Here is a 23,041-nt window from a genome sequence, read left to right on the forward strand (position 1 = left end):
AATACTATACGACCCAAAGAGATTGGACTGTCTTTAACATACGACCATATATTTCCGATACGACATTTCACGGTGAAGTGTGATACGGCGAACTGCATGCGTACAAATTTCCGGACACGATCATATTTGAGGCGCCGAGCGCCAAAGGAGCTCAAGCGCCAACTTTACGATTTTTGACATTTGAATGTAGGTTTATTCTATAAATCGATATGTATCATGCCACAAAGTCTTATCGCTCAAATAATTATAGATATTTTACAATAGAGATTTATTTTCTGTGGCATAATTGTTTTGGTCGTTATGTCGGCACGCCACAGAAGCTTATCCGCCATTATACTATGGAGAGCGCGAGACCAAAACAGCTGTCAGATTTGTCTTATTGAACATACGTTCTCAACAGTGAAAAAAACTAAAAATGAGCTCAAGAAGGATTAGAAAAATAGTTGCCATATGTGTTAAATCTGTAAACGAGGAAAATCGCGGTAAATTTAACATGTTTTATCCGTTTTTCTTTCACATACGCTGTTGTTTAAAATATTTTAGATTACTTTTGAAATATGGTTATTAACGTCATTTTAGTAATTATGTCTACTAAACTTTTACTTCCACGAAGGAAAATAACTCTTATTTCGAATTTCATCTTCTTTTATATCCAATTACGATTGATATACACTAAAAAAAGTATTTGAAAAATCACCCGAATCCTTGAGAAAAAATGATGGTGTTAAATTTGAATAATGATTTTGTTATTTTGGCCAGTTTGGAGTAACGATTTAATTCAGTATTATTAATAATATTGGGTATATAGACGGTTATTACGAAAAAAACAATCCAAAGGCTTTGAAATCATTGCTGTAATGGCAAAAACGTATTTAATATTATAAGGCAAATTTTATGCCAAACAAACTCATGTAACAGTCATAACAAATTTGACCATTTTTTCAGTGTTTATTTGGCATAATAAAATTTGTTTATATCAAAATGTTTTTTTATTGCAATCCAAACCCTAACATTAAAACATTTTTTTATAAATGATTTATTTTTTTAAATTAATGCCATTATTTGAATTTGAAAATGTTTATGCCACAGAAGCTTATGCAACAAAAAAAAGTATCAAGTGCCACCTTTTTTTCATTTTTCTATATGCCAAAGGGGCCCAAACACCATTTTTTTTGGAATCCAATAGATATTTTTCATTAAATATTATTGCAAATAATACTTTGATTTTTTTAAATTTGCTTTGCTTAAAAAATAATTGTCCATTTCAACAATCAAGTTTAAAATTAAAAAACTAAATTCACTGAAAACTTGTCGGCCATTTTGTAGCACTTTTGTAAAATGGTGCTTGAGCTCCTTTGGCGCTCGGCGCCTCATTTTAGTAGGGCATAAATGTGGCTATATAAATAATAAATAACTTTCAGATGATTCAAAGAAAAAAAGTAAAATGAATCATTCACATGTGAAACATAAAAACATCATTTATCAGAAATATTGAATTGTCAACATTTGGAAATAGACATTTCATTTTATTGTTTCCGTAAGGAGAACAATATAATCGCTTATCAATTAAATCGATCGATTGACAATTTTCTGAATATTTCAATGCAATAAGTAATACGTGATATATATTGATAAAATTCTATTTTTTCATTACAGAATCCGAAGAGATGTCGCAATTGTTTTGAAATTCGGATGGAATCAGGAAATAAAGGTTACACATTTGCCACAGAAACGGAAGGTGATTTGGAAAGCTGGATAACTGCAATTTTAACAATTCTTCAACATAATAAGCCAGAGGAGTCATTACCAAAAGATGATCCCGAAAAAGGTATTAAATCATCATTAATTATTTCTTATATTACGAGGGTGGGTCAATAAGTCCTTAGAAAAGCCGACAGGTGGCGCGAATTGTACTGTAAGCGGTTTGTTTTCATGCAGCGGCACTACCGATTCAGTATCCTGCGAAGTTTCAATCAGATCGGTCGGGTTGTTGTGTGTTTCTCGTACATTTAAAAAAAAAATTTGCTTGTGGAAAATGGAAAAATGGAAAATGGAGAAAATTGAGTTTAGAGCTGTTATTAAACATTTTAATATAAAAGGGTTAACAGCAAAGGAAATAAAAAATGAGTTGGATTTAGTTCACGGCATATCTGCTCCTTCACTTGCAACTATTTATAACTGGTTAAATGAATTTAAACGTGGTCGTACATCAACAAAGGATGAACCACGCTCAGGACGTCCTGTAGAGGTGACTACACCAGAAATGATCAATAAAATCCACGATATGGTGTTAACTGACCGAAGATTAAAGTTGAGTGAGATAATTGAGGTTACAGGGATCTCAAAAGGTAGCGTCATTTCTATTTTACATGACAAATTGGGCATGAAAAATATTTCTGCAAGATGGGTGCCGCGTTTGCTCACAGTCGACAATAAACGCAATAGGGTGGTGGCCTCTAAAGCCCTGTTGTCGCTCATGCAACGCAATCCGGATGAATTTTTTCGTCGCTTTGTGACTGTAGATGAAACATGGATACACCACTATACTCCCGAGACGAAAGAACAGTCAAAGCAGTGGATTGCGAAGGCAAACCATGTCCAAAGAAAGCGAAAACCGTAAAATCAGCTGGTAAGGTTATGGCTACTGTATTTTGGGATGCACGTGAAATTATTTTCGTTGACTATTTGGAAAAAGGAAAAACAATAACAGGGGATTATTATGCATCTTTATTGGACCAGCTAAAAAACAAAATTGAAGAAAAACGGCCTCATTTAAACAGGAAAAAAATCCTCTTTCATCAGGACAATGCCCGTGTTCACACATGTTTACGATCAATGGCTAAAATTGAAGAATTGAAGTTCGAATTGGTCGACCACCCACCGTATTCGCCAGATTTAGCCCCCAGTGAATTTTTCCTTTTCCCAAACTTAAAAAAATGGCTAAGTGGACAACGTTTTTTTTCAAATGAAGAAGTCATCGATCGGACAAATGCTTATTTTGAGGACCTTCCGAAAACTTATTTTTCTGACGGTTTAAAAAAAATTGAGAAACGTCTAACCAAGTGTATTGAGCTCCAAGGAGATTATGTTGAGAAATAAAAAAAAAATACAAAAATAAAAAGTGTTTTAATGCTTTTTTCTAAGGAATTATTGACCCACCCTCGTATCATGTCTTCTTCTTCTCATGCCATCTCCTATTGGAGATCGGCCACCATCAGGGTAATCCTTATCGACTGCTATTCTAAACAGTTCAGTGGAACTACCTCGAATCGCACTCATTCAATCACATTATAATGCATTTTAATTTAATTTTAATGGAGTTTTGTACTATTTCATGTGAATCGTTTTTAGCTACTCAGGTTTCGCCTTTCGGCATCTTGACAATCTTCTTCATTAGAAAGTCCATACTTATTTACGTAATTCAGTTCCTATTACATTAAGTCATACAATTATTAAGTAATTTCAAAAGATCTAAACAAAATAACTCCCTGCTTGAATTAATCCTTTCCACGTGGACGGTACACCTGTTGTACACTAACTAATTGGCCATTTGATATAATTAGCATGTTATTTAAATGCGATAATTAAATGCTCCACAGTCAACAAGAATAAAGATTTCGGGTAATATTGTGAATTTCAGATATAGAACGCCTTAGTTGGATAATAATTCACCCTGTTTTTAATTCCTCTCTCCCAGATAATGTTCCAAATATGCCTCCGGCGATTTTCGGAACCCTCAAGGGGCTCGAGCACAGCATGAACCCTCAACTCATAAGTTATACTAAAGAAACCGAAACGTCCATCGCACTGAACCGAAATTACGCACGGAATAATTTGTTCACAAGTCAACACGGCAGCAGTTCGTCTTCTCCAGAACCGCAATTGGAAGCCTTTAAGTAAGTTGTTATCTTTCTTAGTGTCTAATTGATTTTCAAGCTTTATTAATCTCTATATAATTTTTGAAATGCATTAATTCCGACTAAGAATTACATAATATGTTATACCCAAATTACATAAGTAGATTTGCCGACATAACGACTTTGGAACGATTGAGAAATTAAATTTTGAATTAATTCATTTCACATATCGCGATGTGGTGTGACAGATTGCTCAATAAACTGTTTTCACCATTGGCCACGATACGAAGCAAAAATAATATGCTAATAAATACAGTAACAATTTTTTACTTTTCCAAATACAATCTTTAATAATTAGCGTTGGCATTTATCAAGAAATTGAGATTGAAGACTGTTTAGTGAAGCCACCAAACTAACCGATAGATATTTTATGGTTTAGTTATAATTTTAAACACTAGCAATACAACGTATATCCAATTAAAACAAGCGTTTGAGGTGATCGAATTGGTACCTGAATCGTGTGTAATTGCTATTGCGATTGATTGAACATGATGATTGGCGTGAGTCGTCGAGTCCGCTGGTAATCTGGAAGATGTCGATTAAACATATATTTTGTAAGACGCAAAAGTAATCAACCAATATGTAGAATACATACATATGCATAATATGTATTATTTGTATAATAGAATGAATGGCTGAAATATAATATGTAGTCATAGCATATTTAATTAATATATTGACAAAAAGGGTAATTTCTTAATATTTCAGAGAGCAGTTTGGCCAGCGGATAATGCTGAAATGTGAAAGTGTCAAATTTCGACTTCAAGCGCCAATCGACGGTGACAAGGAGTTGCTTTGTCAAGTGGAACCTTATTATACTTACCTTTGTTTGTTTGACGTTCGAAACGGCAAAAAATTGACAGAAAATTTCTATTTTGACTTGAACCATGCAGCCGTAAGGGATTTGATCGTCGATGAAACAAACTCGGGAATTTGTCACGAACATTCTGATACGGACCCCAAATTGGATTTACGAACTCTTCCTGACGAATGGTTCAAATCAAAGAAACAGGTTAATTTATATTGTTATTTGGTTGATACTAAAATTTGATACACCTTTTAAATAGTGCCATTGATGAAATAATTTTTAATAATTATTGTTTTCTAGGCTATTTTGTCAATCAATAACCCTCACCCTGATATCTTTATTGTCGTGAGGATTGATAAAATATTACAAGGGAGTATTTACCAAGTTACGGAACCCTATGTGAAGGCCGCAAAAGATCCCCGACTGGGGCTTAAAGTTCACAGAAGTGTGCGCTCATATGCCAATAGACTGGGTACATACAAAATGCCATTCGCTTGGGCTGCAAAACCACTATTCAGGTAATTTTTATACTTATTCTATCAGATACCAGTGGCGAAGACTCCATACTAGGCGATTATTTAAAGCCTACCTTCCTAAGAAAATATTTTAAAATTTTATATTGACATATTAAATAAATAATATAATCACATATATTCAATATGTCCAACGACATCTATCGTATAATTGTCATAATAATTTTAAGATCTTTTCCCCTATTTCAATAAGCACCATTTATTTATGGCATTTCTCGAAAGTTTAAAAAAATAAGCGACATCTCGTTTCGCTTCACATATTCTATGGTTTATGTTCCCGTGAATCGAACTTTTTTTTTATGGAGTTTGTTTCTCATAATTTCAAGACGTCTGGGGCGGCCAAAGGAAATCGGTAAGCTATTTAAGGAGCGCTTACGCTTACATATTACGTAAGTGCACATTTATAATAATTTCTATGGGATTCAATCACATATAAATATTGATTGTTATTAAAAATATAAAATAATTTATCTCCTGATTTTTATTTATCAGTTAGAATTAGTTCATTCATAGACTAAGAGACAGTATAGGTACCTAATTATGTATTTTAAATATATAAGTATTTTAAAATGTCTAGTTTTACGGGTTAAATTAAAAATTGTTTTGGAACAGATACACAACAACGGATTTTTTCAAAGATGACAATATATTTTGAGCGTATCTTGCGTTTATAAATGTTAGGAAAATACATAATTCAAATTAATTGCTTAATTTTATACCATCAGTGAGCTTTTGAAATTTCATCAATTTTTGTGTACCTATTCATCAGTAGTAATGTCGGATTATCTTCTTATTTCCCTTTAAATATATCTAACAAGTGTGCTTTCTCCACAGCCTACCTCTTTCCAAAAGTCACCCTTCGCCACTGTCAGATACTCTTGTTAAAACACAGAAAATTATTTAAACTAATTTAATATTGTATTGAAAATACATAACTTGGAACAAACTTAGAAACATACATATTAAATAATCCTAAAAAATCTTGATTTGTGTGGAATTTAAACACACACCTATCACTTGCCCTGCGAGTGCTTTACCAATTAAGCTCCTAAGCCATGTGTCCTTGCGGATAATTATGTTCCATCGACATGTGACTACCATCTATTTTTATCAAGAAAATAACTATCAATTTGGTTCATAGATGTTGTCAGAATTGCTCCAAAATTTTTGTTGAGGCATTACTGTTGATAATTTTTAATAGGAATTAATGATTTATAAATTATTTTTGGCTAATTACAGACTGTATACAAATGAATTGGATACGGGACCTGATTTTCCGGCCATTTACCGACAAGAAACTGGTCGAATGGCGGACGAGGACTTGATGAAAATATTATCAGACTACCGGAAACCAGATAAAATGTCAAAACTTACACTCATTCCTGGCTGGATTAAAATCAATATACAGACTTGCTTAGAACAACCTTCAAGTAAGTTTACCTTAATTTAATATTTACAATTTTATCTTAAGAGTGAATTCTTACATGGAATGTAAAAAGTTTTGAATATTATTTAGCATAATTAAAGGCCCGGAATAAAACAGTGTCAACCCTCATTAGTTTTGAGAAAAATCATTTTTTTTTTTTTTTTAAATCTATGAAAACACTACAATACATCATAGGAATCCTTTACATAACTTGTTTATCAAAATTTGGTTGTCTGTGTGCACTATTTGGCATTTCACATACAGCCAATTTTTCATTGATATTATTTTACCATATCATAACATTGTTTCGGAAATACCACTATCGGCTGAATTTTAAAACAGTTTACTTTTTTACAAACCGCTTAGAGGCTATTTTCGAAGGTGACCTACCTACTCATCTCAAATTTAACCAAAATTAGAGTTAACACTGCTTCATTCCACCCCCTTCAATACAAGTGTGTATAGAGATATTTACTAATGATAATCAACTTGTTGGCTTGAATAATATGAAATACAATCGGTATCCATGATTGTTGAATAGGTACAGCTAGAATTGGAATTGAAAATACATAATAATTATTGATCAAATCGATACTATTAATTTTTACCGCACCACAATAACTAATAAATTCAACTGCTCCACATAATTTATTTGTAGATATAATTGAATATTCTATTGTAGAATTCTAATTTGAAATTGTGTATTTTGCAGATAGTTTAACTTGTGGATGGGCCCCAGTTAAACCGTTTCCCATGGCCCCGACCGCGCCCTGCTCGCTAGAAATTGCCACTATCAACACGTGTCTAGAGCATCCACACAGTGTTTTTGTCAATCACCTGTTCGTGTATCCAATTATGCTCAACTTTGATTCCCAAAAATCATTTGCCAGAGCCAGAAATATTGCATGTAATGTTGAATTGAGAGAAAGCGACGGACAAGGAGCTACACCATTGAATGTATGTATATTATTAAATTATTTATTATCGATATAGACGTAACTCACATCAATTACTTTGAGTATCATTCACTGTCAACCAGTGGCGAAGAGTGCCTGTTGGAGGAAGGTAAAACTGAGAAAGAAAAGCAGATTCACAGAAGAACAAGACTGCCATCGGCAGATGTTATTTTTATACAATTCTCTCTGCAAATACAAAGATCTGTTTTTCTGGTAATTTTTTGATCCATACATATCTCAGAGTAGCGTTTGCGTCAATGTCTTTTACCAGCTTGTCTTTTAAGAATTGCGGTTAGAATCTAACCTTATCTAACGAGCCCGGTACATCAAGAAAGAAAGACACAGTGATGATGTAAATATTACCAATAAAAACAAATAATCGTGAAATACTGGATCATTTAATTGTCATTTACGAAGTGCCAATTATTTGCATTTAAATTGCAATGTATCTTTTACGCTACTATCATAAAATTACATATTATCTATTTCCGGTGTTTATGTTATTGTGCTATTTTGATATCATTGTATCAATTTCTTTCCAAAGCTATCTTTTTAATGCCTACTCAATATGATAATATTTTACCACAAAAACCTAATAATTGTTTTTGAATAAATTCTTTTTGATGATTTCTTTTTATAACTCTGATAAATTAATTTAATTGTGAACACAAATTACAATATGTATTCCCATTGCAATCAGAATTATTGAATAAGGAAATTTGCATAAATGTTTTAAATTTCATTTATTATTTTAATGGTTACAATATCAGTGTTGCCATCTTTTTGTCACCAAATTATTGTACGCGGTCCAAAAAATTATAGTATTCCAGAAAAAATTATAGTACACGTTGTCATCTGTTGAAAATGTATAGGCTTCTTGTTCCTCACAACAAATAAACAGAATTTGAAAAATTTCGAGACCCTCTTTTTATTTAGGTAGGTATGTACCTCTTTCCACCAAAATAGCTTACTGGCGAATTTAAGGAATTCTGATTTGTCAAGGGTTTTTTTATGTCTTCCGAGTAACTTTTTTCTCGGCTCACCAAATTTTCTTCTATTACGAAATTATAGTATTTTGCACCAATTTGTTCTATGAAAATATAAAATATGAAATTAAATATTGAACATAAAAATACATCTTTTCCGATTTTCAAAATTATAGTATTTTAGGCGTAATATACCTTTTTAATATTGTACATAGTATGTGGACCAAAATTATAGTACAAATACTATAATTATAGTACGGTTGGCAACACTGGGTTACATTGACTTTCTTTTAGCCAATATTCTACAATCAATGTAGATTTTTTTTACTATTAAAAAGTATCATACATATTGTCAGCCAATTAAAACCATGCAAGACTTGAAATACAATAAGTTTGCTTTTATATTCTTTTCAGTTGATATATGGAATTAATGGAATGATAAGCAAAAAACTTTGCCCTGTCGTTCATCACAACACGAGTCCCTATTGGTCGGAAGAAGTAAAAATTCGTCTGCCAGTTCTTTTAACAGCCAATCACCATCTTCTGTTTACTTTTTACCATGTCTCGTGTGATATATCAAAGAAGCAAGATTGCGGTGTTGAAACATGTGTCGGGTAATTATTTTTTATAATACACCAATAACGATGTATTTATTTTGTATCTGAAATATAAATATTGATATTCCGGTTATTTATATTTGTAAATGTGTAATGTAGTATTATACTGACCCACCCTGCTTAGGCTACTCTTGCATTGGACACGGGATCCGACCTGACCATACTCGGGCCAACTGACCAGACCCTCCATAGAAAAAGAAACATCGTAGAACATGTCATAGAACCTCGCCCAACTCAGTCGTCGGCTTAAAAGTATGGTTAGGTTGGATCCCGCACCCAATAAATATGTAGTCTTATAGTCAAGATACACCAGCTGCCACACTAAGTCGATACTGATCAGAAAAACATTACTATTGACATAACATGAACTATAACATAACACTAAACATGACTGCCAAAAGTTAGTAAGTCGACAATTTAGGTATTTAGAGTTAACTATGGATTATGTGTCTATATATAAATATGTATGCTGGAAAGAAAAATTCAAGACCATCCGATATATTTACAGCACAAAGAAATTAACATTATGCTTGATTTTGTGGGGCATGTCACACTTTCAAATTGTAATTACACCATAACACGATATGGAGATTTACCAACTTTTGGCAGTAACCCCACGGTTATTATTCTTTTACGATGGCCAACATGTCAGTTTATAATGATGTGGGTTCCTGGTTTGAACCAGGGGTCTGGCAAAATTCACATAGTATTGTTTTTTAATGTATAGCTGTACCTAGAGTATAGACATATTAGATTGAACAAGTGGCTGACATCCATTTCTCATTAAAAAAAATTGTTAATACAACATTCTGTGGAGGACCATTTATGATCCTCTCAGGAACAAACATGGTGATATAAAATAATGAACATACATTCATATTTTTCTGGTAGATGTCAACTTATTGAATAAATCCATACGATTATGGTAGAGACTATAGTTACATTAAAGCACTTCTTCTATTTCAGGTATTCATGGATACCTTTACTTTCAAAAACAGGTAAACTGATTGATGAAGTAGTAAATCTACCTGTCGCCACACATCTTGCTTCGGGTTATCTGTCAATTCAACCTCTGGGTTTAGGCAAAGGAGTAAGTGATACAATATTTATCCGGGGTTCAGTGCAAGAAGTACTCATGTCAAATTTTAGGAATATGCGGATGATTAGTGAAAGTAAAACAGCTTGTTAAGCACCCCTTTCACTTTGAGCCGAGCATCGCGAATGTTGGGGCCCTTCGATGCATGTAGAAACACCGCCACTGCGTCGACGTATGGTCAATATTTGCCGGCCGTGGGCCTCACAACGAGTATATTACTCTGTACGTATAATGTCAAGTATAATGGTCAGTTTGTGAAAATGGTAATGACAGGTAACTTTATTCAGTTGGTAGGACTAATATCTATAGACAAAATACAATGATTTTATATAGCTGTAAGAGCCATGCGATGGCCGCGCGGCTTAATCGTCGGCCTATAGCGTCGTGGGTCCCAGGTTCGAATCCTGGGTCTGGCAAGTACACATTGTTTTTCATTTTGTGTATGACTCAGAGTATGGACCTAATAGGTTGAGCAAGTGGCTGACATCCATTTCTCCTAAAAACAAAATCTTTTAATATAAACCTCCACTCTGTGGAGGCCCATATGAACCTATTAGGATCGGGCATGGCCTAAAGAAAGAAGAGTAAATATTATGTGACTATAATATAGGTAGGTAATATAATATTGTAATTAGTCTATCTACCTATATTTAGGTTCCTTCCAATTTTGAATGTTTGCCACAGATTAAAATAAAGTTTGCATATACCTAAAGGTCCTTTTAGACATCTATTCTGTTGTCCGTTCAGAAGAAATAATAATATTTCAAACAAAATTAGAAAAGTAGTCTGAAACGGATACTGATCGGACAGCAAAACTGATCGTTCAAAAACACCTTTATTATTATGAATTCGATTTAAATTTGCTGTTCTTTTGTTTGACTTTTATTGCTGACAGAATTATTTTCACCTAAATAAAATATGATTATTTTGATATTGAAAAATGTAATTATTATTGTTTTGTTAAATAAGAGAAATATATATTAATTAAGTAACATCGTGCAATACCGGATACAATTCTATCAACAACATAAGTCTATTCTTACTTCTTCTGGTAAAAATTGCCTGTCATCAGACATTGGAACAACATGGATGTTGTTTTATAAAGAATAAAAAATTATCGATGTCGAGAATAGAATAGAATTTTTGTACATGGACACTTCTTGCATTGAGCCCCGGTTATACAATATATTTACATAAGTCTATTCTTACTTCTTCTGGTAAAAATTGCCTGTCATCAGACATTGGAACAACATGGATGTTGTTTTATAAAGAATAAAAAATTATCGATGTCGAGAATAGAATAGAATTTTTGTACATGGACACTTCTTGCATTGAGCCCCGGTTATACAATATATTTACACACCACGATCGAGGTAAACTATTTCATCAAACTCAATATTAATATTGTGTGAATTTGTGTTTACATAATGCTAACAGAAAATAAACAATTTTTCTGACACATTTATAGAGAAGTTAAAAAATAATATTTTCTAAATTTTTGGCATGTAGCCATAAAGCTTTTATAACATAATCTGCAGGTCATCTATCAGCATTCAAATTTTAATCTGTACTGTATTAGTTATTGATGGTTTATTTTGTATACATACTACCGCTAAGGTGAAGACACATGGAGTTTCCATACCCAAAACCATCGCTATAATCTGAAGTGTCTTATTTTAGAATGCGGGGCCAGAAACCGTGTGGATAGACGGTGAAAAGGCTCTATTCCGGTGCTCGCTTACGCTTGACTCGACTGTGCTAACACGAGACCAGCACCTTCACAATTTATTTTGCCACGCGGAGAAGCTGATGCAGACCCAGCCCGGGGCCACTCCGTCTGAGTCGGAGACCTGCAAGATATTGAAAGCCGCCCACGCAATTCAGCTCTCCACATTGATACCCTTTCTTCCCACCATCTTCAATTTGCTGTTTGAGTTATTGGTAAACCAAGAAATTTCAAACATATATAAAATATTTACATCTTTAAAATGGCATGAAGGCTAATGTAACAAAATATTATTTTATAGTAAAAGATATAATATGTAGGTATCAGTTATTGAAGAATAAGTATTTTTTTTATCGATGATAAACTGTTTCCTTTTTCAGACAACTGTTCAAGGAACATCAGATGTTGGAGTTCAAGTAGTACGTCTGATGGTTCACCTAGTGCAGATGATTTATGATGCCGGCAAGAAAGATTTACTTGAAAGCTATATCAAGGTAACACATACTTTGTTCAGCTCTATCAACGTCAGAACGTAGGTAATCTGCTATAATATATAAAAGTAAATTATCACTTTCGCTCGTAAATGGACCATCCGAGCCTCCACACAGTGGACTTTATATTAACAGAATAATAATTGTTATCCATTGAACTAACCCGTTGCGCTCTATCTCTACACATGCTACACAACATGCACTTCTGCTATACCTTAACTCAATCATCCTCTGTTAGTAATTGTAACATATGTCGATATGTTTTCTTATTGTTTTCCAGTATGTGTTTTTGTGCGTCGGTAATGGAGTCCATGAGCATTTGATGGCTCCTCTCCATTCATTTGTGGAATCCAACCAACAGGATTTCCTCCTAGGACACAAATTCATGCAGCATTCGTCGTTCTTCTTTCAAATCATCTCTAAAAGTATGGCGCAGTACATGATCAATACTGGCAGAATAAAGGTATATCAAATTTATTTTTAATTATGTATACTTTGTAAATTCTGCACAAATATCATCATGACTCCTACTCAGCATTTAAGAATTAAATGAAAACGTACCTACATAACTTTGAAAACACCTCAGTAACATGCCTATTAAAAAAATTGAATTTCTTTGAACTAAGTGGGTGTCTTCCTTACATATTTTTCCAATTCATTCCAGTGAGTATTTCAAATTTTCATTAACTGATGACTACCATCTTTGTAATTTAAATCAAGATAACATTAAATTTGAATTATAGGTGGCATCAGGATTCCTCAAATTTTTTTTGTGATGTCCATAAACAATTATTTTTGATTTTATTTTAATGTCCACATTATCTTTTTTGGGTTGTCACCTTATATTCTTTCTCCTTCTTTCTTCGGCGTTTTGGACTTGTTACCATTCAATGATGTGTTGAAGTGTACTGTCAGGTGCTTGAATGTGGATGCCACTCGAAAAGGGGGGGCGACAGTTTACTGTGACCAGAAATACCAGATTGGCTTTCGCTGAAAGACCTGGAAGCCATGATGTTTTTAAACGTATCCTATTTGCACACTTAATCAGTACACTTTAATACATTATCTCTTGAGAATGGCCTCTGGAACGTGCCTATAATGTCAAGGAAGAATGAGGTAAAACACACAGTGACCACCGAAAAACCGTGAAAGTGTCAAGCATTATAATTCTACATTCATGTCTCTTATTTCAGATGTGCCGAAGTGAACGGTTTACAGAATCATTTCATGGTCATATAGAAAAACTTATAAATGCGTTGGAGCCATCTTATGTTCTTCAACAACCAGTCCAAACCCATAATATTAATAAAAATCTAGCAATTTTTCTCAAAGTGAGTAATAATGGTCATTGCGTAATATGTTTCTTAGTTTAAAATTAGTTTTAGTACTAAGGAAATCTGTATGGTTTTTGTCTCGAGTCTCAGTTCTCTATCAATTTTAATTCCAGATTAAAATGTATTTGTTATGACGTATAAAATAAATAATCCTGATCAATGAGTTGTAATGTTAATTTTCAGAAATGCTTAACCTTCATGGACAGAGGATTTGTCTTCAAATTAGTGAAAAATTACATTGACAAATTTAAACATGGAGATCCTAAAGCGCTTTTTGATTTCAAATTCATTTTCTTGCAAGTCATATGTTGTCACGAACATTACGTTGCATTCAATCTTCCTCTTCAACATAACCGATTGTCACCGGACAATTGGTGCACAGGTAAAATATACACAAAATTAAACATACATGTGCATACAAACTCAACATTGTTATTTCCTGATTTGTTACTAGAATAAGATAGAGATGTATCGAATGTCACAAATCGCAATACACTATGTATTTAACTGTTTGAAGGACATGTGCACAAACCGCCGCCATTAAGACTAGTAACGTAATGAATAACTGAAAATCTGATATCTGTCATTTTTAAACAAAAATTAAATAAACAGTTTTGAATATTGTTTACTTATTTCCGACAGAGGATAATTATTTTATGTATCGATTGTATATGAAAATGTGAATATCCAACAATATTAAATATGACATGTTATTTTATTAACAAATATTGTTGATATCTACATCTAATATGTTCTTTCGTAAAGAAACACCGTTGCCATATAAGAATTTCTTGCCATGTCAATAATATATACACACATAATATGACACTAGGTATACTTCTCTCCATGTGTGTACTTTACAATTAAAACACTGCTGAAGTAACCATTAAATTATTTAAAGTAACTACCAATTTATATTATGCCGTTTAATTTTACAACGTCTATGCATACTTTTACCGTTGTTTTTTTTTCATAATCATGAAATTAAAATTAAAAAACTGCGAGAATTCTAACTCCAGATGCGACAAAGCCTCAATATATTGTGACATTCTATGCATCTCGGTCCAAATTGGTAAAATCACCTATAATTTGGTGTTTCCAAATTAAATGTAATCCTTTATTTATTAAATTCATTTTACTAAATATGTATACTTTTTTTAATCATTTATGGATGTTCTTTTTGTCAAACTTTAGCTGCTGACGAGCCCAACAGCATGATTCCAAGTGAAGACTTTATTAGAAATCATTTCTTAGCCGGAACGCTATTAAAACATGTGTACTGTTCCCTCAATGAAGTACCTCAGAAAAGAAAATTAGCTCTGTCGATATTAAGAGAGCTCTTAACCAAACATGAATTAGACGATCGATATAAAGGTAAAGCAGGTCGTGGAAGAATCGCTTTGCTCTATGCACCTTGGCTGCCAATTGTCTGTGGTAAATATTTTTCTTTTGGTAAACATATTTAATGCTATATTTCATTATATTGTAAATATTTTTATTTGTCTTGCTTTATTTCAGATATTATACGTCGGTTAGCTATACGGGATTCTTCACAAGACCTGAATGGAAGTTGTAAGAAGTCAAACGGCGATATAAATAATTCATCGTTGAATTGTGCAGTAGTACCGTATCCAAATCCAAAGGATGCTATAGTTAATAATAATATAAGTACACCAAAGAGAAATAGATTGACATTACATTTTGACCAAGCTAGTCCTGTAAGAAATTCTACCCATTTCAAGGATTCAACATTCTTTGTATCGCTGACGGGGAATCACACAAACGGTAATTTATTCAAATGCTCAATTCTATAGGTACGAGCGCAGACATCTTATGATCACTGATGGATTACGGATTCTCTACCACTGAAATAAATAATACGAGGCGTCCATTTCCAAAACCGATATGTCATCAACTAAATATTTGTATTCAACTATGTTTTTGTATTTGAAGCATAAATGGACCGACAACAATTATAAATCTATAGAATATACATATTTTCTATTAGGTTTTGAGCATATTATGTGGACATATCAGTTTTTGGAACTAGCCACCCCATATAATATGACATAATTGGTTTCATCTACTGCTTTTTCTTTTGTTCATAATATTATGATGTCATGTGTGAAAGAGTAGATATATATACACACCACAGTAGCGTGAAGTTCGGTAGTTTTGACATAATAAGTCATGGCCCGAGCGAGAGAAAGCGATAAAATCGACTAGACATACGTGAAGCCGGGAACAGAAACCGTGACAATAATCAAATCCGCCCTGTGTAATTTGTGCGCACTAGAAGAAATCGCATCTGCGCAGATTCAAGGTTAAATTGTTCACTATAGTGTAGTGTAGTAGTCAACAGATTTAGTGTGGTAGTGCACACTAAATCTGTTGGTGATGATAACAAACACTGTTATTTAAAATAATGTTTTACAGTGCGACTTCTATATTGTTTCTGTGACATCATAGTGCTGTATGTAATTGACGAAAGCATCAAGAGTGCAATATATACTCACCCGAAAGAGCAGATGATTTATTGTCACTAGATGGCCGCTATGGTGTCACAGCCATGATGCTGTAGTAATCCTAATGTAGTCCATTTCTACTGAAACACCAACAAGTAAAATCACAATACATACAAAAAAACTTTAACACTTTCTTGTGGCATGTTATATTATAATATAATTATGCAGGATGTTACATATTTAAATTAACGATTCGATGCCATATTTTTAATGCTTCACAAGCCAGTGTACTTACATGAAATTATGGATTCTCAATACATTAAAATCATTCATATAGCTTTATTGTCTGTTTTGACTACAAGTTTCATTTATTGAACAACGTTTCATATTATCAAATTCATTTTTAGGTCATCTCAACGGTACATCCAACGTTTCGCTTGATTCTGACGTATCGACAATGTCCGGAGACGGTTTCAGTACAAATCTCACTGACACCACACTAAAGATAATGGATTTGAAAGATGGCTCAGACCCTGTCAATAGGTGCACTCAATTGTATATAATTCACGCCATGATTTGTTTTGATACACGAAACAAACTGAATTTCTACAATGTTACGACAAATACAGTACATGTTTTTTTCTATTTAATTTGTTTCATGGGTAAGCTTGGTTTTCGTCTGGGAATATCTGTCATATCTCGATTATCCGGACTGTAGAGGACAACAGACTACAGTAGAACCGCGTCGATATAACGGACAAAATATCCGGTCAAGCGTGAAAATTGTTAAAAACATCCTATTAATATTATACAAGTTTAAATCCAAGTATCACCGCTTGTAAACAATATTCTGCATGTGATAATCTAATCAAATTTATTGACAATAATTCGTCTGATAACGAAATTCAACTATATTACACGCATTTTCTTAATATGAGAGAATTGAATATAAAAAAAACAGCAGACTTCAAAAGTGCAAACAAAACTTGATTCTTTTTTCGAAAGCATGCGCGTCGACATTAAACATCACTCCACGAGTGAGTCTGGATATATCATCCGAAGACAAATAAACTGGATTTTGTTTGTGTTTTAATATAACGGACTTTCGGCTTTAACGAACACCCCTTCACCTGCATTAGTCCGTTGTATCGAGGTTCTACTGTAATTGTATTACATTCCGTAAAGTTTTATAAACGGTTTGATGACGAGGATAATGACTCTTTGAATTTTTTTGTGTTTGATTAGCTGGAGAATCGAGTTTGTCTTAGTGTTTGCAATTCTTGGATATCACACAATGCCAAAATCCTGTGATAGGAAATACTGGAATCCTAGAATTTTGGAATGATCTTTTATAAATGATTTTTTCTCAAAAATATTTTTTTATCAACTAAAGTAGATGGCAGTTCATTAAAAAAATATATTTAAAGCAAAAATACTTACTCTGAAACTGTTTTCGTGTTTTCTATTTACATATATTGTGTTTTTTTTTCCATTGGTATACGTTCATATTATGCCAGTAGGACAATATTTCACCTGTCTTTATATATATGAACCTGGCATTAAAAAACTATTGATCCTGGATTCTTGAGATTGAAAATTCTGTCCAGAATTACTATCCCTAGACTAGGTGTCATGTTTTTACTTATTAGCTGATACTTTGTTTTGAATTCAAACTGTTAGAAATATAACCAGATAAAGAGTATCCATTGGAAATACATGATTCTCCGTAAAACATACGGTACTGTGATACAATATTTGTATCATAGTACCCTAATTGCGGATTGATGTCTAACTTAATTATTTCAGAATGGTTGAATTTAAAAACCAATCTTCTTTGACGATTATAGTATCATATTGATTATACTGTGCTTGTTTCACGTAATGTCCTGTCTTGTGCTGTGCAAGAGTTATGCCTAAATTGATTGCGCTCTACATATTATTGTAATGTTGGTATTTCCATTCAGGTTCGGTGTGTTGTCCAAAAACGAGGTGCAGGATGTGTTGTATTGCTTCCTGTTTGTGTTAAAATACATGGAAGATGATCATCTGGTCGAGTGGTGGAAGCTGTGCACGTCAAATCAGCTACACTCCTTTTTCAACGTGCTCGAGTCAGTATTTTCCTAGTTATTTTGTCTACCTCGCTTTACAATTCCTATGATATATTTTAATAAAAATAATGCTCTTATGTGTCAAACATTTCTTGTGCTGCAGAATATGTGCGGAGCATTTTAAATACCCCGGCAAGAAGACGATCATGGCAGATGTGCGGAGTTACACCTCCGACAGTGTGTGCAAAAGCAAGCCTCTGAAAGCGAGGACGTTACCGGCCAGGATGAGCCCTCCAGACTTCTCCAAAGAGCCACCGCCTATGCCAGAGAAGAATAACACTGTCAATAGAGAAAACCTGTTATCTGCAAATAAAGGTTAGAGAATTCTTTACAATTAATTGCTAGCATGTTCTAGGTATCAACTTTTCCAACAAAGCATGACTATGTATGTATCTATTGTTACCAACATTTTTGGGAGCCTCCTAAAATTAGCCAGAACCGTCGTTTGGTTGTCAAATAAACAGTTAATTTTTTTGTTTTGTTGTACAAGACTTGGTTTTAAATAGTACATAGTCACTATGGTGGAAGAACTGATTAAACTACATTTAATTTGTAAAAATAGGTTATAACGAACTAAAACAATTCAACAACCTATCATTTTTTTTTTGGTGGACTGCTTTGAGAGAAAGATCCTGAGGCGGATATACGGACCCATGAATGATGATGGGGAGTAGAGAATTAGGTACAACACGGAACTATACCGCTTATACCAAGATTCAAAACTCTCCACCTTCATAAAACTCCAGAGGCGAAACTGGGCAGGCCATGTCCAGCACATGCCTTAGTCACGGATACCGAAGAAGATCCTCGAAGGAAACCCAGGGGGGAAAAGGCCAGTGGGAAAGCCACGCACACGATGGGGTGATAACATTACAAAAGATGCCAACCAGTTGCTAAAAATCAGGAAATAGAAAAGACGTGCGGAGGACCGTTCCGGCTGGAGGAGGCCAGGGCTCGACTTGAGCTGTAGCGCCATCGAAGAAGAAGAAGAATGAACTAAAACAATTCAACAACCTATCATTTTTTTTTTAATCGATGCCTTTTCTAAAAAAGAGCCTTATTGTGATAATGCTAGTTTTTGGTAAATCATTTCAAATAATGTGTCATACATATTATGTGTATATATCAGTCAATAATCATCAGTTAATCTCGATAACAGATAGCATTAGAATTATTAGAAATGACACGCAACAGACACCACATGAATTTTGAGCTATGCGTTTTCGTATTTAATGCTATTATCACAAAACAAAGATTTCACCTTTTTTTCAGGAGAGGGACTCTATATCTTTTATTTGTTCAATTGAAATGTTATTATTCGAGCATCGATTCAACAATATAATTTCTGTCGCACCCTTCTTAAGTTTATTCTTTACTTTATACTTACAGATAAAGAGAATGTTTCTGAATACGCTGCCCGTTCGGCAGGTTGGTTGGCAACGGAAGTGGGTCTCATCATCGTGGACCGCATCTGTTTGTACACAGAACACTTAGAATCTTTGGGAGGGGTTGCGGCCAAACCGTATCTACGACTCCTCGCTCTTCCGCAGAGTGAAACACTTTACAAACATCTCTTCGCCGCACTCAGGGCGTACATCAATAAATTTTCAGATACTCTATTTCAAGGTTCGTATTATGACATATTATATCCATAATAAATTTTATCATGATATATTATACTTGCGATCACTGACAACTTCGTCTGTGTAAAATACGGAAAGAAAAAGTAAACAGATATATACCAAGGCCACCTATATTCAGACCGTGACACTGAATTGCGAATTACGATAGTAGTGTTTGTTATTGATTATCTTCAAATGTAATGCGTTAACCTGTTCGCATTAAATGAAGATTTTCAATTGCATATTGTATTCAAATTATTACCGTTTATTTCAACATGCAAACAATAATCATTTTCTACATACAGTTTACCATTTTGCATTTGAAGTATGCGCAATAACTAGCACTACCATCAAAGCTTACATTTTCATGCCACAGCCTGACTATAGTTGGCATTGGATATACACAATGAAGAAATAGACTGATTCATACTATTAATTGTTTAATTTCTAATCTTGCGCTTCTCAAGCTGCATCTCAACTCATCCTATTGCCAGTGCATTACTTTCGAGACGATTCTTCTGAATCAAAAATCGAGATCAAAGTCTACTATGTTGATACTCATATTTATCTGTGTGTGGTCCTTCGATCTTCAGCATATCAATTAAAATATAATGTACAAGTAATACAGAATTTCATTTGATTTTAAATCATAAATATTTGTCATAAATTATAATATTGTCTGATCATGTTTTTTTCGCGTTTATCTTGATTTAGTGTGCAATTGAAGCTACATATTATGTAAAAACTAAAGCAACAAAGTCCCGTGTAGTAACATGCATTTCATTTATAATGGACGGTTCGGTAATGGCTAATAACATTGTCTCGTAGGAAACGGTTTGCTGTGTGGAAATCTTGTGGCCACTCTGCTGAAGGGCTGCGACAGTCGACTCGGTGTTTTCCGACAAGAAGCCACAGCCATGCTTTACCTACTGATGAGAGGAAACTTTGAACATGCTCACAGAAAGGGACTTACAAGAATACATCTACAGGTACTTGTTTAATTCGTTAAAACTTTTAATAGATTTCATGTATGTATTTTTTTTATGCCAAGTTCTTCAAGCATACAGCTACCCATAGAATAAAGAGCATTCTTTACTATTACCCCAGGTCACACCCGTCGATTTTCCTCTTGTCTGATTCTGATGCCTGAGTCCAAGTTTCAACATTGTATAGAAAAATTGAAAAAGTGAACAGTTTGACCAGTCTTTTTTTAGTATAACAGCCATTAACAGTATGATTACTTATTGACAGGTCATTATTGCTGTGTCAAGGATGCTCGGAAACGAAGTCAGTTTAAACAACACAAGGTTCCAAGAGTCGCTGTCCTTGATCAACAGTTTTGCCAGCAGCGATAAAGTCATGAAGGGATCAGGTAAATCAACAAAACCATTACATATGTATACAAAATGACTTTTAATACCTTATTATCGAATATATCAACTATTTGCACTCATTTATACTATTTTATTAAATCTCGACATCAATATTTTAAGAAATTACGTTTTCCAGATAACACAACGAACTTGACACAATATAATATTATGTTCACTGTTTTTGTCCTTTTTAGGATTCCCATTGGAAGTAAAAGAACTGACCCGTCGGATCCGCACCGTTCTTATAGCGACAGAAGAAATGATAGTGAGAGGCAGCGGGGGAGGCGGGTGGTCGGCAGAGCAGGAGAGATTGGCAGAACTGCAACACACTCTCGCCGTCTCTTATAGAGCTACGCCCCGTTTGAGACACGCCTGGCTCGACACAATGGCTCAGCACCATAACAGAGCTCTCAATCATGCAGAGGTATAATTGTATTTTAACTGCAGTATTGATTCATTCACAGTGTCTGAAAAGTTGTACATTCTGATCTCTGTTTAGCTATTGTAAGTTGCTAATCGAAAGTGTCCTTATCAGGATCAGACGTAAGAAGTTTTTTCTCCATGTACAGATTTCTAAATAAAAGAACAATGTGGGTCTTTTTAAATAAACATCAATGGTCACTATTGTAGCAATAAGGGAAGAGCAGTTTACATATTATTATCACGTGAAGAAACCAACCAGCAAAATTTATAAATCCATCACTGTGACCGTGCACATTTCTTTTTATGAAAATACCAGGGAACTGAAATACCTAATGGGTGTGGATTAACAGGCAACCGATCCCGAGTATGGAAGAATATGAGATAAACTTAAACATACGTCAATAATACATCATTCTAAGCTTGTCCTTCGTTCTGACAACTGCTCTCGGTGTATGCACATACGCTCATTCAAAATTGGTGTATTTGAAGGGAGCAACACACACTATTGCACGTCTATAATGTGCTACATTTTCGTAGGGCACTCACACATTCAAAACCCTGATTCAAAATGTGATGTATTGGGGATAGCCTATCTAAATTCTATTTCTGTGAAAAAAAAACACTTTTTAATACTTCAATAAAAACGATAATCATGAATAAAAATGTTCATTTACAGTGAACTGTATACAGGGTTGCGTTCTAAGTTAGAAACAAAAATTCCTACAAAATAGATAGCACCACCATCGGAGTGCGCTATTCGGCACCCCGGCCAGTGTATAGTATGGCTGTGCTATGAATACATACATACCATTGCATATAGCAACATAACCAAAAACAGTGAGTTATGAAAATTGTCTGTTGCTAACACCTTCAATTTAATTAAGAAAATCTTTAACATGCAAAATATTGATCCATATCACATTAAGAGACTTGAATAAAACCCAAATTTTTAGCTTAGCAGAAACATTGCTAAATGGTGATTTGGTTGTTAAACACTTTTTTTTCTGTTTTAAGGCAATGTGTTGTCATCTTCACATCGCTGCCCTCATGGCGGAATACCTTCGGTTACGAGGCTGCCAGACTTGGGGAGCTGAAGCATTCGAATGCGTCTCGTCCAACATTCCTCGAGACGAGACAGGCTTACGGATTGATGCGGGTGA

At 34.0% G+C, this 23,041-nt stretch overlaps 1 protein-coding gene across 1 annotated transcript in view; it reads left to right on the plus strand.

Annotated features, from left to right (window-relative positions):
* Ziz (dedicator of cytokinesis protein Ziz) overlaps positions 1 to 23,041 on the plus strand; it is a 61,311-nt gene that overhangs the window by 3,931 nt on the left and 34,339 nt on the right. The window contains exons 5-27 of the mRNA XM_085955833.1: positions 1,657 to 1,828; positions 3,698 to 3,896; positions 4,626 to 4,929; positions 5,026 to 5,243; positions 6,498 to 6,688; positions 7,397 to 7,641; positions 9,041 to 9,240; positions 10,210 to 10,333; positions 12,020 to 12,280; positions 12,446 to 12,559; positions 12,837 to 13,019; positions 13,750 to 13,887; positions 14,074 to 14,272; positions 15,085 to 15,324; positions 15,409 to 15,675; positions 16,763 to 16,898; positions 18,320 to 18,463; positions 18,567 to 18,778; positions 19,853 to 20,089; positions 20,914 to 21,074; positions 21,337 to 21,457; positions 21,653 to 21,882; positions 22,896 to 23,037. Coding sequence (XP_085811959.1) covers positions 1,657 to 1,828; positions 3,698 to 3,896; positions 4,626 to 4,929; positions 5,026 to 5,243; positions 6,498 to 6,688; positions 7,397 to 7,641; positions 9,041 to 9,240; positions 10,210 to 10,333; positions 12,020 to 12,280; positions 12,446 to 12,559; positions 12,837 to 13,019; positions 13,750 to 13,887; positions 14,074 to 14,272; positions 15,085 to 15,324; positions 15,409 to 15,675; positions 16,763 to 16,898; positions 18,320 to 18,463; positions 18,567 to 18,778; positions 19,853 to 20,089; positions 20,914 to 21,074; positions 21,337 to 21,457; positions 21,653 to 21,882; positions 22,896 to 23,037 — 4,438 coding nt within the window. The remainder of the gene's footprint in view (positions 1 to 1,656; positions 1,829 to 3,697; positions 3,897 to 4,625; positions 4,930 to 5,025; positions 5,244 to 6,497; positions 6,689 to 7,396; positions 7,642 to 9,040; positions 9,241 to 10,209; positions 10,334 to 12,019; positions 12,281 to 12,445; positions 12,560 to 12,836; positions 13,020 to 13,749; positions 13,888 to 14,073; positions 14,273 to 15,084; positions 15,325 to 15,408; positions 15,676 to 16,762; positions 16,899 to 18,319; positions 18,464 to 18,566; positions 18,779 to 19,852; positions 20,090 to 20,913; positions 21,075 to 21,336; positions 21,458 to 21,652; positions 21,883 to 22,895; positions 23,038 to 23,041) is intronic.

Source organism: Rhyacophila brunnea, unplaced genomic scaffold (assembly GCF_057557595.1).
Source record: "Rhyacophila brunnea isolate RB1 unplaced genomic scaffold, BYU_Rbru_1.0 scaffold_5, whole genome shotgun sequence".
NCBI lineage: Eukaryota > Metazoa > Arthropoda > Insecta > Trichoptera > Rhyacophilidae > Rhyacophila > Rhyacophila brunnea.